This window comes from Theropithecus gelada, chromosome 7b (assembly GCF_003255815.1).
Source record: "Theropithecus gelada isolate Dixy chromosome 7b, Tgel_1.0, whole genome shotgun sequence".
NCBI classification, from domain to species: domain Eukaryota; kingdom Metazoa; phylum Chordata; class Mammalia; order Primates; family Cercopithecidae; genus Theropithecus; species Theropithecus gelada.
Window position 1 is genome coordinate 90,798,087 of NC_037675.1, and position 19,450 is coordinate 90,817,536.

The 19,450-nt window shown below is 45.8% G+C and overlaps 1 protein-coding gene across 4 annotated transcripts in view; it reads right to left on the reverse strand.

Annotated features, from left to right (window-relative positions):
* FOXN3 (forkhead box N3) overlaps positions 1 to 19,450 on the reverse strand; it is a 468,588-nt gene that overhangs the window by 237,035 nt on the left and 212,103 nt on the right. For all 4 annotated transcript variants that reach the window (XM_025390905.1, XM_025390904.1, XM_025390907.1 and 1 more), the window contains one exon: positions 17,667 to 18,223. In XM_025390905.1, the coding sequence (XP_025246690.1) occupies positions 17,667 to 18,209 (543 nt within the window). In that variant the 5' untranslated portion in view covers positions 18,210 to 18,223. The remainder of the gene's footprint in view (positions 1 to 17,666; positions 18,224 to 19,450) is intronic.

Below are 19,450 nucleotides of genomic sequence, written 5' to 3' on the forward strand. Positions count from 1 at the left end.
ACACCCTCTCCTGCCCAGCACAGCATCTCATGTGCATGACATACAGCGAGGTGTACAATGACGATTTCTTCATGTGTCTGTGTCTCCCACTAGACTGGAAATTCCTGGAGGACAGGGACTATACCTTCATCATCCAGCTTCCCTGATGCCTAGCATAAGCCTGTTTACAAGCATGGAATCAATATTAGCTGGATGAATGAACAAGTTATGAAAAGGTTTAGGGAACCATACAGGAGTGGTGTAATTGCCTTATTACTACTTATTAATATTGGTATTAATATTTCGGGAAAAAAATGCCTGCCCAATATAAACTGATCTCTAAGGCTGAGGGGGAAGTTTTGTTTTGTTTTTTTTGTTTGTTTGTTTTTGTCTTTTGAGACAGAGTTTCACTGTTGTTGTCCAGGCTAGAGTGCAATGGCGTGATCTCGGCTCACCGCAACCTCTGCTTCCTGGATTTAAGAGATTCTCATGCCTCAGCCTCCCGAGTAGCTGGGATTACAGGCATGCGCCACCACGTTCAGTTAATTTTGTAAGGGGGAAGTTTTAAAGTAACTCAAAGAACCAATGATAATGAACATAGCGTTTATTAAGACAGACAGTTAAGTAAAAAATTTTCTAAGAGTCTTCCAGTCACACTTGTCACTGCTTCTGGGAAATATGCAAACTCTCCACATAACATCAGCACCAAGAAGCAGATCAGGTCCTTTTCTGACCAGGAAGGATCTGTGTGGATTTCATCAATGGCTAAATACTAATAGGCAGGTCATGCAAAATAGTGCCCAGAGACTCACTCAAAGGCTAAAATTCAAGGACATTCTGAGTAATCAATGAAACAAAAATGTATAGGTTAAAGCGTACTCTCAAAGACTTAAGCACATTTTCAGAAGTTACAAACAGAAATGACAAATCACTTACAAAAGCTGAGTATATTCAGTGACCCAAAATAAGACTTAGGAAGGAAAACAAATCCCACATAAATAACACCAGTTTATGTCCACTTCCAGTTAATCAGAGTCCTTGAAAAAGAAGTGAAGCAATGAACCGATGCAGAGAAAAGAGCATCACCCCAAGGGGCAGCTGACCAAGGCTTTCGGCACAGATCTGTGGGTTTTACCAAGTCACTTTCACTGGACCCCAGATTCTTCATCTATAAACCAAGATCATCTTCCAGGATCCCAGCAAAAAGAACTCTATCAGAGTATGATGGGGGCCACATCAGTCAAGTCCAGGTACAGCTGCTGAACTGGAGCATCAAGAAGTCACTACTGGCCGGGCACGGTGGCTCATGCCTGTAATCCAGCAATTTGGGAGGCCAAGGCAGGTGGATCACAAGGTTAGGAGTTCGAGACCAGCCTGGCCAACATGGTGAAACCCCGTCTCTACTAAAAATACAAAAACTAGACAGGCGTGGTGGCGCATGCCTGTAATCCCAGCTACTTGGGAGGCTGAGGCAGGAGAATCTCTTGAAACCAGAAGGTGGAGGTTGCAGTGAGCCGAGATTGTGCCACTGCACTCCAGCCTGGGCAACAGGAGTGAAACTCCATCTCAAAAAAAAAGAACAAAACACTTAAAATGAGAAATATGCCGCAGTAGACTTTTTTTTTCTTGTTAGTGCACAAATCTGGTTCAAGTCAGTCAAAGTTATGGAAAACCAGTGACCGCTGTGGCCTTTTTCTCCATACATTTCTGGGCAGCAAGAATCTCTGCTGTGACTATTCACAACAGCAAAGTCATGGAATTAACCTAAATGCCCATTAATGACAGTTGGATAAAGATGAGGCACATATACACCATGGAATACTATGCAGCCATAAAAATGAATGAGATCACATCTTTTATGGGAACATGGATGGAGCTGGAGGTCATTATTCTTAGTAAACTAACACAGGAACAGAAAACCAAATACCATATGTTCTCACTTATAAGTGGGAGCTAAATGATGAGAACACATGGACACATACAGGGATACAACACACACTGGGGCCTATTGGAGGGTAGAGAGTGGGAGGAGGGAGAGTATCAGGAAAAATAACTATTGGTTACTAGGCCTAGTACCTAGGTGCTGAAATTATCTGTACAACAAACCCCCGTGACATGAGCTTATCTATATAACAAACCTGCACACGTATCCCCCAAACCTAAAATAAAATTAAAAAAAATAAAAAAATAAAAGAATCCCTGCCATGGAGACTGGGGCTCTGCAAGAAACTCTAGGGCATCAGAAGGAAGCACTTGACTCCTTTGTCTGTGTTGTGACTAGGCTCAGAAATGTCTGAGGGCCCCCTACCACCTTAGGCTTCTTGGCACTCAAAACCCCCCAGTCTAGCTCAGCCCACCTTCCCAAACTTACTTCCCTCTCTATCCCACAGTGACCCTTTGCTTTAGCCAATTAGAGTAAAGGAGGAGCAAGGAAGTGTCAGACCTTAGCTAAAAATATCTGGCTGTGTCAACTTAGCAAGCCACTGAACCGCTATGAGCCTCAGTTTCCCCATCTGTAAAAAGCATATGATACCTGCTTTACAGTTGTTAAAAAGATATAAGACCATGGATACAAATGCCTCACACAACTCCAAACAGCACCCAACAGGTCCTATGGAAATGTCACTTCCTACTTTCACACTCAGTCTTCCCCCTTATGTGTGTCTACCTCTGTGTCCAAGCCACGTCTGATGACCCAATGGACCCCCTCTCTCCCGTCACCAGCCCCGGTCTGACTATCCTGAAGGAACCAGCTAATAAAATTCTGTCTTCTCTTCAGGATTCTTCCAAAGGCACTGGTAAACCTTAGGAGTCCCTTTCTCCTTTGGCTTCCCCAACCACATAATTCTGGCCATTGCCCAATCCCTTGGCGACTGGCAGAAGCCACTCTGTAGCCTTCCCGGTCTCTTTTTATTTTGTTGAGTATCTTCCACCAGAGTTTTGTCATCCCCAGTCCCCAGGATGGAGTAATTACATTTTCCCCCATTTTGAAAATAACAATGCAGTGATGCGAGCTAGTGCACAACAGTCAGTAAGAACTATTACCAAACCTCCTGATCCTGACTATTAGGACAACTTGTATTGGAAAGGTGACATTTATTTCTGTCCGGATCGGGGGCTAGAGTTCATAATTTCCGGTAATCACTCAACCCTGTGATTACGGGCACTCTGAGGGCAGCCGACAGGGAGAAGTAGTCACCAAAGAAAAACTTTGCTAGTTTGGGAACTGCCAGCCCCCAATTTATAAACTGCAATGAAAGAAAGATGAAGGCACCATGGAGATGACAAGAAAAGGGAGGTTCAAGATAGTCCCAACGTTCTCTGGCATGTTAATCCTCATCACCCAGAAGAGGTATTCTGAGGGGACAGAGGGAAGAAGAAAGCACAAAATATTCCAAAGTTCCTTATTACTTTCCTTTTCATTAGTACTGGGCTGGGCATGGTGGCTCAACATCTGTAATCCCGGTACTTTGGAAGGCTGAGGCGGCCAGATCGCCTGAGGTCAGGAGTTCAAGACCAGCCTGACCAACATGGAGAAACCCTGTCTCTACTAAAAATACAAAATTAGCCGGGCATGGTGGTGCATGCCTATAATCCCAGCTACTCAGGAGGCTGAGGCAGGAGAATTACTTGAACCCGGAAGGCAGAGGTTGTGGTGAGCTAAGATCACGCCATTGCACTCCAGCCTGGGCAACAAGAGCAAAACTCCATCTCAAATCAATCAATCAATCAATAAAATGTCTTCAAATGATCAAAGGCTTTCCTGAATTTTTTTTTTGTTGCAGATAAGTTTGAGACTCAAGCCCCAGCCCAACCCCAGATGAAGGGATTGTCCGAGCAGCTATCTTGATCAGGGGGATCAGCCCCTGTTCTGACCAGAGCTGAGCGCCTGGCCCAGGAAAAGGACAAGTCCTAGTGTCTAAAATGATGACAAAGACAAGACACAGAGATGATGGTGCTGACGCCGCTGGGCACTGGGACCATCACCTCACAGGGACTGGCACCAATATACCAGCAGAACAAGCCAATGGCGAGAGAAGGTAGGAATCAAGATCACACAGAGGGAGCTGGGCTGCAAAGAGAAGGCTAGAACGGATCCTCAGAGAAAGGCAGAGATGACCGTCCACGTGGCCGCAGAGGAACAGAGGAGGCAGGTCCAATGGCCGTGGACCCCAGATATGCTTTGTTGCTCTCTGACACTGCTCCTGCTCCATGGGACTGGCTGCTATGTTTTTGGGACAAGTACCCTTTTACTTAAGCCAACTCAGGTGACTCTCTTGTCCTTGTAACCAAATGTACCCTTGACTATAACATTCTCCTTTGAGCTAAACTAAATAAATTCTGCTAGGAGATCCCGCTTATAATCTATTTCAACTGACAGCGACTACTTTTGTCTGATTTATTACAGCTGTAAGCCCTTCCTTCTGGAAGGGGGAGGGGCTGCGATCTCTTTTAAAGCTAGACCAATTTTACACTGGCAGGGGCCGTGTGTGCGGCTCTACATTACAGCGCCCTACAGGATGCATCTAAACTAGTTTGGTCAGCTTATCCATTCCCTGAAAGCAAGGAAGCCGCCACATCAGTAACTCCGTTGCTAAGGCAACTGCTTACTTTCCATATCAACTGCAAACTCGTTGCTATGGAGACACATATACAAGAAAAATTCCTCTTTCCAGCCAGGGACCAGATGGCAGAGAACTCACAGAAGCCATGGGTTAGGGGGCTTTGCTAAGTGAGATGTTTACTGGAGTACATTTCTCTCCTGATATCAGAGATGTAGCTACCCCGAGCACATTTAGAAGTTGCACTCTTGGTACAAAAGTAAAGGTTTGTTCTCTTCTGCCTGCAAAACTACAGCTAGTAACTAGAGGTAAGTCATTGTTGAAATAATTCTGAGACGGTCTCCCTCTAAATGTAAACCTCTTTTGTTTTTATTCTCCATGCTGAATATACCCCAAAATGAATTTCCTAGTCAAACACTAATGGAAATATAATTTCCTGTAAGAACTGAAATAGAAGTTTGATTTCACTTTCTTTTTGATTGAGAGGTAATCCAGAAATCCCTTTATTTCCCAACACCTATGCACTGTGTTTCAGATTTATACCTCCACCCGAACGTCTCCACAGAGCTTGAAACTCGTATAGCAAACTTCCTGACAGCTGCACTTAGATGTCCGCAAACCATCTCCAATTTAACATGGTTAAAAGAGAATGTTGGCACTAATCCTCATCCAATTTCCCAACCCAAATTTGCCCACGCATCTTCATCTGCAACCCCTGACCCTGGTTCAAGCTAGCATCGCTCCCACCATCTCTCTCTTGCACCACTGGAACAAGCCCCAGAGAGGTATTTCCCCCTCCTGTCCTTTTAGACATAACATTCTCCCCTTTCTAATACACTAACTGCGAGCCTTCTTTCTGTGCCTTGGACATTTTGAGTCATTGCCGCCTCAGGGCCTTTGCACTTGCTGTTTTCTCCACCCAGATCTTTGCACAGCTGCATCCCTCTTGCCATTCAAGGCATGGCCTAGTCAGACCCCTCTGAGAAGTCTCCCACCCTCCTCCCCACTCCTCTCTAGTACATTATCCTGTTTTATTATCTTCATTGCATGTAACACAGTCTGGTACATTACCTACCCTGTCCCACGTAGGGAACTATCATTTACCACTTGCCTCCTCCTCCTCCCCTACCCTCACTGCTACCCTATGGAAGGTCTAGGAGAGCAGCCAGGGACCCGCCAGAGGTCACCACTATATCCTCAGCACCAGAACAGTGCCTGGCACTCCACGAACAAGGGTACATGAATGAATCACTGCTGAAAATGCTTCTAAAATGACTGAAGCCACTTATTTTCACAAATACAGAGTCTAATTTTTACTTTGCAAGCTAGGGGCCAGGCATAATGGCTCATGCCTGTAATCCCAGTACTTTTGGAGGCTGAGGCGGGCGGATCACTTGAGGTCAGGAGTTCAAGACCAGCCTGGCCAATATGGTGAAACCCCGTCTCCGCTGAAAATAGAAAAATTAGCTGGGCATGGTGGCGTGAGCCTGTAATCCCAGCTACTCGGGAGGCTGAGGCAGAAGAACCACTTGAACCCAGGAGGCAGAGGTTGCAGTGAGCTGAGATCATGCCACTGAACTCCAGCCTGGGCGACAGAGTGAGGCTTCATCTCAACAGCAACAACAACAACACTAGGTATTCTGCAAGACCTCAGAACCATAGCTGCAAACACCAGTTCTCAATTTTACAAGCTTCGAAGGAATTCAGCACACAGTGCAGTATTCCAGGAGTACCTACTGTGATGCTATGCCTCACCTCTGTGCCAGGCTGCCTATACCTCGATTCCTAGAGATTCGGGACTTTTCTTCCCCCTCTACTATAGCCATGATCAGAGTCAGCGCTCACATGACTTGGCCTTCTAAAAACAAAGCATGTGCACATGTTCTGCTAGGTGGGTGTTTTCTGTCTAATGACATTAGTTAAATCACTTATCAGTCCTGTCCCTAGAGGAGGACAGTCACAGCCTTCTATAAGGCACTTCACAGAACTCCAATAAATAGAAGGAGACACTGAACTCGACCCCACGGGGCCCAGAGGGAAATCCCACACACCCTGTGAGGACCAAAGGAAGAAAAGGAAGGGTAATTGGAGAGCTTTTTCCCCTGGGAAGCATATAGCCTCTCTGCCTGTATTTACTGTCTCCTGCTGAGTTCACAAGCAAAGGTACTCAAATAAGCACACACACACACATACACAAATCAAAGACTTCATCCTGTTCATAGAACTGTCTGTAATCTTACATAGCAACCCATCAAGTTATTACTAAAAGAACGACTTCACACTACTATCTTCAACCATCTATTTCCTTGCTTTTCTTCTTATCATCCTTGGCACGGACTACATCTTCACCTCAATCAAGCTATCGCTTTTGATGACATTAAATGCAATTTAACCAGAATATCTTAAAGCAAAACCTTGGTTATTTGGAATGTTTAAGAAATGGGTCAGCATCTCTGCTTTACTTAAGTTACGAATGCAATTTAAAGTTTTCCGTTTAGCATCCTAGCTCCTCCAACAAGTCCCTATTCTTATATACATAACCTTCCAGCCACCACCTCTCTCCATCCTTTCCTCTGACGCTGTTCCAACACATCTAGACCTCTGTGGCAGAAAGTTCCAAGTTTGCTTGGCAACGGAACTAACATTTAACTTGGGGTTCCAATGGATCAGGCAAAAAAGTCCATTTCCCAGGCTTCCTTGCAGCTAGAAGTCATGTGACCAGGCTACAGCCAATAAGATCAAAGCAGAGGGTGGGGTTTCTGGGAAAGCCCCTTAAAACCCGAAGTCAGCAAGACTCTCTCCTGTCCTTCCCTGCACTCACCTTCTTGCTTCCTAAAATGGGAACATGCTAGCTGATGCCATCTTGGACCATGAGAAGACTGAGAATGGAAATGCGCAATGCCTTAAGAATAGCAGAGAAGAGGGAATGTGCGTCTCTGTCTAGCTCCTCAAGACTGATTTCATGTAATGGAGAAATACGCCCCTAGCTTGTTTAAATCATTGTTAATTGGTTTTCTACAATAAACAGTCAAGCCTCCATCTGATCAATCCATCCTTGGAGATCTAATGCTCATCCCCACACCCGAAGAATGCTTTGTTAACAGCCTATTCAAGTGAACATGAGGAATATTCAAAAGTCGCGCCCATCACTATCTTTTAGCTTCCCCAGTGCCCCTTTTGGGGAAGGGAAGCCAGCCTAACTTTAAATGATACCAATCTCACACTGATCGGCACACTTCCAGTACTTACGGTAACTTACTCTTTTTTATTTTGCATTATGTTTCCTGCTTCCCTGGAATGTAAACTACTAAAAGTACAAAAAGCAAGAATCAAATCATACTTTTTTAAAAAAATTTTTTGTTGTTGTTGAAGACATGGTCTCATTCTGTCTCGTCCAGGCTGGAATGCAGTGGTGCAATCATGGCTCATCGTAGCCTCCACCTCCTGGGTTCAAGCGACTCTCCAGCCTCAGTCTCCTGAGTAGCTAGGACCACAGGCGCATGCCACCACGCCCAACTAATCTTTGTATTTTTTGTAGAGACAGGGTTTGATCATGTTGCCTAGGCTGGTCTCGAACTCCTGAGCTCAAAGTGATCCGCCCTGCCTCGGCTTCCTGAAGTACTAGGATTACAGGCGTGAGCTACCACGCCCGGCCTAAACTTTTAAGTTTCAAATAGGAGGTCAGAGTGCCAACTTCCTATGTTATTTATTGCAGAGAATTATCCTGCAGTCAAAATGATTTCAAGGGGAAATCCCAGCCCAACGGGGAAGGTTCTGAAAACCATTTCTTGCTGGTGGATATACAGGCAGTACATCAATGAAGTATCTGGTAGACCTATCCAGGTGCCCCAAAGCTCTACCAAAGAGAATGCAACATTTTCTCAATAGGAAACAGGGGGAGATACTAGACAGATACATTGATAGGGCCCTCGGGCCCAGAAGCTTTCCCAGCAGCCTCAGACAGACCCCCATCCAAGTGAATGGCATCTTCCTGGCCAAGTCACCGTAGGGAGTAGAAAGGTAGTGTATCCATGCAGAGCCAGAAAAGCAACGATGTGAGACAGAAAACAGAGAATACAAAGGGCATACAGCAGTGGAGTAAGAGCTTCTGCTAGAGAAGTTCCGCTAGCAAGAGGGAGACTCTATGGGGAGGGCTCGCTGGACCATGAGTGCCTTACAGGCAGTGGCCATGGTACATTCTGTATTATTATTATTATTATTATTTTTTTTTTTTTTTTGAGACGGAGTCTCGCTCTGTCGCCCAGGCTGGAGTGCAGTGGCGCGATCTCGGCTCACTGCAAGCTCCGCCTCCCGGGCTTACGCCATTCTCCTGCCTCAGCCTCCCGAGTAGCTGGGACCACAGGCGCCCGCCACCTCGCCCGGCTAGTTTTTTGTATTTTTTAGTAGAGACGGGGTTTCACCGTGTTCGCCAGGATGGTCTCGATCTCCTGACCTCGTGATCCGCCCGTCTCGGCCTCCCAAAGTGCTGGGATTACAGGCTTGAGCCACCGCGCCCGGCTCAATTCTGTATTATTTTAGCACGTAGTATAGTAGGTACTTTAAAAAGTTTGTTGAATAAATGAATGAATGAGCAGACAAATGGAAAGTCTGCCAGAGCAAGACAACAGAAATGTGGCCCCACCCCAGACACCTAATGACTAGAAGAAAAAGGAATGAACAGTCCAGAAGGAATAAATCGGCAAGATGGGGCCAGGCACGGTGGCTCACACCTGTAATCTCAGCACTTTGGGAGGCCAAGGCAGGCAGATCACGAGGTCAGGAGTTTGAGACCAGCCTGACCAACATGGTGAAACCCCATCTCTACTAAAAATACAAAAATTAACTGGGCATGGTGGCATGCACCTGTAATCCCAGCTACTCAGGAGGCTGAGGCATGAGAATAAGCGATTCTCAAGTGAACCTGGGGAGGCGGAGGTTGCACTGAGCCGAGATTGCACCACTGTACTCCAGCCTGGGTGAGAGAGCGAGACTGTCTCAAAAAAAAAAAAAAAAAGAAGTCGGGCACAGTAGCTCACGCCTGTAATCCCAGCACTTTGGGAGGCCGAGGCGGGCGGATCATGAGGTCAGGAGATCAAGACCATCCTGGCAAACACGGTGAAACTCCATCTCTACTAAAAATACAAAACATTAGCCAGATGTGGTGGTGGCGGGCACCTGTAGTCCCAGCTACTTGGGAGGCTGAGGCAGGAGAATGGCGTGAACCCGGGAGGCAGAGCTTGCAGTGAGCTGAGATCGCGCCACTGCACTCCAGCCTGGGCGACAGAGCGAGACTCCTTCCGTCTCAGAAAAACAAAAGCAAAAACAAAAAAAACCGGCAGTATGGGTCAGGGAGGTGCACTTTCTTGGGATCACAGAGGATGCTGGTATGAATGGCTTCCTATTCCAGGGCCTGTGACAAGGGAGTATTTTTATTTCTGGCCCTTCAGAGACCCTGGTAAACTCTCAACCTTCTGAGGTGACATAGCCTATAGCACAGACGGCAGAAAGCAGCCCGCCTGGCAGTGGGCACCAGTGAGAAGGAGGCCGTCCTCAGGCAGAGCATTTCCGACGCTGGGCAAGGCAGCCCCAGGTCGAGGATGAAGAGAATTGTCACTTCACCCAGAGACCTCAGAGGAGTCTCACACACATTACAAAATTACACATTCCACCCACCCAGTGTTACACTAATTCTTAGGAATTTACACATCTGAACCAGACCACACTGTCTTCCAATGTGCATTATTTATCCAAAAAATAATAATAATAAGTTATCTCTTCCTCCTAAAAGAACCATCAATGAGACAGGTAGGTTGACTGGTATCACAGGAAGGGGAAATGCTCTTGATTCTGCATTCACACCACCAAGAAGAAAAACCTAGAAGCAACTGCTTACATGGGGTGCTGACACATAGAGGTGCAACCTCAGTTTCTTTTTTGGTTGTTGTTTTTCTTTTTGAGACAGAGTCTCACTCTGTCACCCAGGCTGGAGTGCAATGGCGTGATCTCGGCTTACTGCAACCTCTGCCTCCTGGGTTCAAGCGATTCTCCTGCCTCAGCCTCCCGAGTAGCTGGGATTACAGGCACCCGCCACCAGGCCTGGTTACTTTTTGTATTTTTAGTAGAGACAGGGTTTCACCATGATGGCCAGGCTGGTCTTGAACTCCTGGCCTCACATGATCCCTCCTCCTCCTCCCCGCCCCCACCACCCCACCCCCGGTCTTGGCCTCCCAAAGTGCTAAGATTACAGACGTGAGCCACCACACCTGGGTGCAACCTCATTTTCAAAACTGCCTTTGAAAAAGAATCTCATCTACTGAGAGTAAACGTGAAGAGAACAGCAAATTAGAGGGAGAATTTGTATAAACAGTGTACATGCAGGGAGAAAAGCTTCTGCACTTGGCTCTGATGCCACTGAAGGGGTCCTATGAGGCAGGGGGTCAGGACAGAGCCTGGAAACCGGAAGCTGAGCAGGCAGTTGTGTGCTCTGTGCAGATGCAAGAACTTCACATGTACCGACAATTGAGCCCCATCTCAACAGTACAAAAATATACTCTGTATTTGCCTTTCTCTATCTTGTACCCCCAGAGTTAATTCTGGGTTTATTTGGGTTATTTCAATCCCCTATAACCCATAGTCATAGGCTATTTAAAGGAAGCACAGAGAGATCATCTACAATGTCTGCTATACTGAGAAGGCATGGGCAAGCACCAGGGGTAAGCACATGCCCTTCAGAATTGGAGGGAACAGGGCCAGGCATGGTGGCTCACACTTGGGAGGATCGCTTGAAGACAGGAGTTCAAGACCAGCCTGAGTGACACGGCGAGACCCCATCTTTACTAAAAGTGTATTATTTTTGGAGACAGGATCTAGCTCTGTCACCAAGCGATCTTCCCAACTTAGCCTCCTGAGTAGCTGGGACTACAGGTGTGTGCCACAACCCCCAGCTAATTTTTTTATCTTTTGCAGAGATGCAGTTTCATCACGTTGCCTAGGCTGGTCTCAAACTCCTGGGCTCAAGTCATTTGCCTGCCTCGGCCTCCCAAAGTGCTGGAATTACAGGTATGAGCCACAGTGCCCAGCCCTACAAAAAAAAAAAAAAATCTCAAAATTAGCTGGATGTGGTGGCATGCACATGTATTCTCAGCTACTTGGGAGGCTGAGGCAGGAGGACCACTTGAGCCCAGGAGTTCAAGATTGCAGTGAGCTATGATGCCAGTGTACTCCAGTCTGTGTGACAGAGAGACCTTGTCTCAAAAATAAATTAAAGGCCGGGCGCGGTGGCTCAAGCCTGTAATCCCAGCACTTTGGGAGGCCGAGACGGGCGGATCACGAGGTCAGGAGATCGAGACCATCCTGGCTAACACGGTGAAACCCCGTCTCTACTAAAAATACAAAAAAACTAGCCGGGCGAGGTGGCGGGCGTCTGTAGTCCCAGCTACTTGGGAGGCTGAGGCAGGAGAATGGCGTGAACCCGGGAGGTGGAGCTTGCAGTGAGCTGAGATCCGGCCACTGCACTCCAGCCTGGGTGACAGAGCAAGACTCCGTCTCAAAAAAAAAAAAAAAACAAACAAAAAAAATAAATTAAATAAATAATATTTTTTTAAAAAAGAATTGGAAGGAATTAGGATGAACTCATGTTCTACACTTACTAGCTGTGCAACTTCTAGCAAGTTACTTAACCACTCAGGGCTTAACTCATCATCTATTTTAAGAAAGAAAATAATAGGGCCTACTTCATAGGGTTTAGTGAGGAAGAAATCAGATACTGCATATGGAAAGCACAAAGCAAGCATGCCTATATTTATAAGCTAAAATTGTATTTAAAGCACTCAGCTCTGGATATAATAAACATACTTTTGTACAGTGTTTCCTTTATAAACCCTTTGATGACAATGTTTTTTGTTCAAGTAGCAAGAGGAAAGGTTAAAAAAAAAAAGGCACAGAAATAGAAATACACACATACCTTCTAATCCAGCCTGGAAAAAAATAACTGCAGTCTACTTCTCATTTACAAGTAGTCAGAGAGGTTAGTACATGCTAATCTTATACTCCTAAGTAAGACCTGTATTTAGGGAGTGTAAAACTTAATCCCAGACATTAAAACTCTACCTTAATTGATTTAGGCACAGATCATCCATAGACGAAATGGGAAAAAAAAAAAAAAAACTAATGAGCAACTTTATGGAGTAGGGAACAGTGACCTCACATGAACCCATGGCTCAATCTCAGCTTCCCCAAGAGGGGGATGACCAGGCTTTTGGAAGTGATACATCAGGAAGGACACAGGGCAACCCAGAATGTAATCCAGAATGTGACCCAGACGTTCGTACTTCCTTCCATTTGACAGCAAATAGGAGAGAGACAAGCAAGTTACATGAAACCACAAGGAAGTAAACAGAATGCAAGTACTGTATAGCGTAAGCCATGGGTCTCTTGTAACACGGAAGGGAATTAAAAAGGAAAGAGGGCATAGGAGTGCTGCAGACTGACACAGACAGGAAACATCACAAAAGGCACTGCAGGAACCACATTTGGACCCTAATTCAAACAAACATTTTGTAAACGAGGATATCTGAATATGGACCTGGTATTAGGCAACACCAAATAATTGTTCATTTTGTTAGGCGGGACTTTAGCATGGTTATTATGTAAGAAATTGTCAATTATTCTTATGCATACTGAAATGTTTGAATTGTAAATGTCATTTGCTTCAAAATACTTCAGCAAGGCTGGGTGCAGTGACTCATGCCTATGATCCACAGCACTTTGGGAGGCTGAGGCAGGAGGATTGCTTGAGACCAGGAATTTGAGACCAGCCAACAACATGGCAAAACCCTATTTCTATGAAAAATACAAAAATAATAATAATAATAATTAGTCAGGCATGGTGGTGTGCACTTGTAGTCCCACCTTTGGAGGCTGAAGGCTAAGGCTTGAGCCTGGGAGTCTGAGGCTGCAGTGAGCCATGATTATGCTACTGTGCTCCAGCCTGGTCAACAGAGTGAAACCCTGTCTCAGAACGAAAAACCAAAAAACAACTTCAGAAATAGCAACAACAAAGAAGAATAAATAAAAGAAGTATGACAAACCTTTGTCAACTACTGAATCAGGATGTGTGTTATGGGGGTATATCAAGTCATTATACTATTCTCTGTGTGTTTGAAAATTTCCGTGATTCAAAAATAAAAATAAAACTCTTATCTTTTGAAGTCCTTTAAGAGATAAAACGAAAGCCAGACTGTCTCTTTTGCCTTGACTGACTCATTCATGAGAACATGCTCTTGATGAAATCTCAGCAACTGCAAAGACCTCATGAGGGCACCTACTTCAGGGATTCTCAACCTAGCTGCACGCTGGAAACACCTAGGAAGCTCAGCAGAGCTACCAGTTTTCCTACCTCACGCCTAATGAATCACCATCTTCAGAAAGGGGCCCGAGAAAATGGGAATTTTTTTTTTTTCTTGAGAGAGGGTCTGGCTCTGTCACCTAGGCTGAATCTCAGCTCACTGCAACCTCCCCATCCCTGGCTCACGCCATCCTTCCATCTCAGCCTCTAGAGTAGCTGGGACTACAGGAGTATGCCACCACGCTCAGCCAATCTTTTTTTTTGTATTTTTTGTAAAGACAGGGTTTCACCATGTTCCCCAGGCTGGTCTCAAACTCCTGAGCTCAAGCAATCCTCCCGCCTTGGCCTCCCAAAGTGCTGGGATTACAGGTGTGAGTCACCGTGCCCGGCTGGGAATTATTTTTTAAGTGCCACAGGTGACTCTGATGCAATCTAGTATGTTTCCTCCCCAACATGCCAGCCAAACAATTGTCCAGCAGGGTATGTGTTCCGAGCCCTCAGGGACAAGGATCACACAGGATTCCACATTTTCACTGCTACGTCAAGCCTAACCATATTCTTCACTTTCAGAATAAAATTAAAAGTGGAATAGCTAATTCACTGCATACAACTTGCAAGGTTTCAATTTTCCCGTTCAATTTAAGGTATTTCTCACCAACATTCAGGTGCATTTAGTCACTGCGTTGAAGGCAACTTCAATGTGGGAGCTCCCGCCAAATAAAATCTCATGGGAAAAAACAAGTTTACCCATAGAGGTAAAGGAGCTTTCACTGGGCAGAATATCAGGGAGAATGCCGTGGTAGCAAACCCCAAGTGACTGGGCCATGTCAATGCCCTGGAAGGACCTGGGTGTACCTGAGCATACCTGGGAGCCTGCACCTCTCACAGCAGCCAGCAGCTGGCCTGGGGGAACCCAAGAAAGAGGAGAAAAGTGGAAAAACTCACACCTCTTGCTTTGTTCTCACAGAATCGCAAATGCTGGGAGCAAACTCCCAACCACAAAACTGACTGGCATTTGATCAGAAACGTGTCAATACAGGTCAGGATGGCTGGGAAGCCAGAACTGAACCTTTCATAACATTAACAATCTCAGGTCTTTAAAACCATTCTCTTTCAACAAGTGATATCTGAATTTATCCGGACTGACGACCTCCACTCCTGGAAAACATGACTCCCAGAATCCAGCGGTGGGGGGTTGCATGGGGGGAGAACAGCTCCTCCCGGTGTGCCTCAACACACGGCATCCAACACCCACTTGTCACTCCCAAGGCTGACTGATGAATAATGCTCCCAAGTCTTGTTGCACGCTTTGGCGTTGGTCTTTTCTAACGTTTCAGAGTGTGCATTTGCTAAATTACTTTTATGTGCACCGGCATTATGTCAAACACGAAGATTCAGGCATGCAGGAACTTGCAGACTCGTTTTACACCAAACTAAATGCCCTGTTTGTTGCTTTATCACTGCCATGCGGCTTTGGGGGACCTGAGCAGCACTTTCTTCTCCATATTCTGTCTGGAATTGCATTCGGAGACTTTCCCTTTCTTGCCACAAAGACCCACCTATACAGAAGCTTTAAATACCACAGACTTGGTTCTTTACAGGGGAGCAATGAATGTCCTCTAAGCTCAAAGAATAATCTTAAAGCACTCAAAAAAGCCAAGTCCAGAGGTGGCTCTCCAAATGCCCAACCTGAGATACAGAGGAAGGAGAAAGAGCTTCATGGTCACGGAAATTCCTCTCCCTGATTAAAGGGATGCACTTTGATGGTTACAGCTACACAAAAATAAGGACCTGAGGAGGAGGGGCCCAAAAACTTATGAATATTCAGATCTGCACGCTCGACCCAGGCATCATTTGCACCAGTGATCAAAGTAAATCCCTCCTTAGTGCCCACATCTTTCCTCCCAGGCAACACCCCTCCCCAAGCCCTGCGTCCCCACCCCCCAGCTCAAACAGAAACTGAGTGAAGAGCATTTGCACACAAACACATCCAATTTGAGCAAGGAGCAATAGGGCTAGGCCACTTCCTGATTCATACTCTCCCATGCCAAAGACAATGAGAATATTCTCACGCTCAAGATTCTACTTGAAACAGTGACATGCTGCCAGAAAGAAATTAAAGGCCCCAGCCCTGCCCAGCCACTGACCCCACACAATGGTGGTCCTGCATCCAAACCTGAACTTCAAAAAGAGGGAGAACCAGAACTCCAGCTGCACAAGGCAGCATCATTAACACAACACACAAAGCGGGAAAACACAGTCACATGAAAACTTAGTCGAGGGAACTTTTTCTGGCCATTTATCTTAACTGTGGCTGCATTACTTTTCAGGACTCAAAGTCAGATCACAATTTTGTTTTCCACTTCTTAACAGTCGCCCAATTTCTACTAAACCTATTACATTCCTTAAAACAAAAATAGGCCAGGCGTGGTGGCTCATGCCTGTAATCCCAGCACTTTGGGAGGCCAAGGTGGGTGAATCACTTGAGCCCTGAAGTTTGAGACCAGCCTGGGCAGCATAGCGAGACACCATCTCTACAAAAAGTATAAAAAGTAGCAGGGTGTAGTGGCATACACCTGTGCTCCCAGCTCCTTTGAAGGCTGAGATGGGAGGATCACTTAAGCCCAGGAGGTCAAAGCTGCAGTGGGCTGGATATCACTGCACTCCAGCCTGGGTGACAGAGCAAGACCCTGGTCTCAAAAAAAAAAGAACGAAAGAAAAGATAAAAGAGAAAGAAAGCAAATTATTAAAATCGTCTTCTTTTCACTGACCATGAAGTACAAACTATGGCTTTAAAGCAGGGGACCCCAACCCAGGCCGTGTCCCAATCAGTGGCCTGTTAGGGATGGGGGGGAAGGGGGGGCTGCACAGCAGGAGGTGAGCATCGCCAACCTGAGCTCCACCTCCTGTCAGATCAGCTGCAGCATTTGATTCTCATAGGAGCACAAACCCTACTGTGAACTGTGCATGTGATGGATCTAGGTTGCATGCTTCTTATGAGAATCTAATGACTGATGATCTGAAGTGGAACAGTTTCGTACCAAAACCATCCCCCCTGGCCCTCCACAAAATGGGTCCCTAATGCCAAAAACACTGGGCACCTCTGCTTTAAAGTCAATATTAAACCTTTTTAAAGTCAGTCTCTAATGGGACCCTCACTCTGAGCCAGGAATTTCAAAGTTGTCACTTATATAGATACCAGATTTCATGACAGTCACCTGGGCAATTTATGCCTGTTTGGTCTTGGAGTGTAAGTATACTCAAGTCTCTTCCCAATGTTCATCACTGTCTACTTATTCCAGACACTGGAGAAATTTCCCTCCTCCTTGTTCATATTCAGGGAAAAAAAAGAAAACACCATTTTTCTCTAGCCCGTGGTGGCAGTTTTTCTCAAATACATATATATACACATACTTCACGGTTAATGGCTGCCCTTGGAATACTGACCTTTGTTAAGACTCTAAAACCAAAGTGAACCATCCACACTGAGGCATGATAACTGAGAACCAAACAATTCTGCAAACCACCGTTTTATCTTTATGGAAACCCTATCAGTGGGAAACCCTCAAATAGTACAAACGCTAATAAACAGTACATAACTAATAGGCTTGGGGAAAGGAAATTCTTTAAAATTATCTAAATGAATTAAATAGAATAAAACCTACTTACAACTGCTACTTTAATGTGGTGAATAGAAATTCATTTTTAATAGAGAAAAATTTTAAATTAAAAAAACAAACAAAAAAAACAAACCTTGGGTTCCAGACACAGAGGCTTACCTGACTCCTCTCTTTGTCCACTTTCTTAAAACACTTATTCAGTGACAAATTGTGTCTCACGGAGTTTTTCCACCCAGTAGGTGCATTTGCAAAATACGGAAAATGTTCCAAGATCCAGTTGTAGATATCCTTCACTGGCAGGCGCTTGGTCGGAGAGTCCTCGATGGCCATAAATATGAGGCAGCTGAAGGAGTAGGGGGGTTTGCAGTTAGGGTTCTGCCTGGCATCGTAGGGCATGTCAGAGTGGGCGGGGGACGGAGGGGTGTCATCGTCCAGGTCCTGGACGGGGCTGACACTCCTGAGGACCGACTCCCCAAAGCTCTTCAGCAAGTTCTTGCTCTCGTGCAGCCAGTTCAGGTTGGTCAGCTCTTCATCTTCCATGGCCCCCTCTTCTAATCGGATGTCAGGCAGAGAAAAGTCGAGGTCATCGTCTTCCTGAAGGGCCTTGGAGAAACCGCTGCCCCGGTAACACTGACTCAGTCCACTGGAGACACTAATTCCTGAGCTTTCCGGCTTCTTACTGGGAGGCATGACTGGACCCATTTACGTGAAGGCTCCTAGTAAAGACATCACAAAGAAATGATGAGCTGGCGAGGCCCAAAACAGAAAGGCAGACTGTGCCCCTCTGACTCTGTTGCCTCCCACGGCCGCCTCTGTGGAACCCCTGCTACACAGGAACACCACCTCGTGACTCCCACGCTGAGCAACGCAATCCCACAATTCCACTACAAATAGGCTGATGAGAAAAATCAGCCCACCGCTGATATAGCAAGGCGACCTGATGCCCCTTAAATAAAACAAGACCGATAACACCAGCCGGGCACGGTGGCTCGCGCCTGTAATCCCAGCACTTTGGGAGGCTGAGGCAGGAGGATTGCTTGAAACCAGGAGACCAGTTTTAAAGTACATTAAATTTTATTGCGAATTATTTTTTCTTCCGAACAGAAGAAAAGCAAGTAACTTCAGGCACCACACGAATACATGGGAATGTAAGATAAGCCATTAACTGAAATTAGAACTGGTGAAAAAAGGAGAGCAACTGCCAGTTTCAAGACAGTAAATTCAATCAATTCAACAAAACAGGCCACAGAATCTATCCCTCCACCCCGACCCACCACCATCCCCATTTTTATCAATGACCTAGAACATGGAGTAAAATAACATCTGATGAGAAAAGAAAACGAGGAGGTGGTACATTTACAAACAGAAAGACCCCTACAGACACAAAGCATGTTCAACCCTCCAGCACCCAACGTAACACAGAAAGAACAGTAAAGATAACCAAAAAGGTCTCCCACTCTCTGTAGCGCTAAAACAGTATGCTTGGTTTGAGAGTGTTACGTTTTAATTCCCCACAGAAACAACCGGTAAGAAAATCAAGCATCTATCTAGAAAACTAATGAACAGGCTGGGCATGGTAGCTCATGCCTATAATCTCGCCACTTTGGGAGGCTGAGGCCAGAGGATCACTTGAGCCCAGGGGTTCGAGACCAGCCTGGGCAACATGGCGAAACCCTGTCTCTACGAAAAATACAAAAATTAGCCGGGCATATGCCTGTAGTCTCAGCTACTTGGGAGGCTGGGTGGGAGGACTGCTTGAACCCGGGAAGCTGAGGCTGCAGTGAGCCATGACTGCACCACTGCACTCCAGCCTGAGCAACAGAGTGAGATCCTGTCTCAAAAGTTTTAAAGAAAGAAAGGAAGAATGAAAGGAAAGGAAGAAGGGAAGGGAAGGAAGAAGGGAAGGGAAGGGAAGGGAAGGGAAGGGAAGGGAAGGGAAGGGA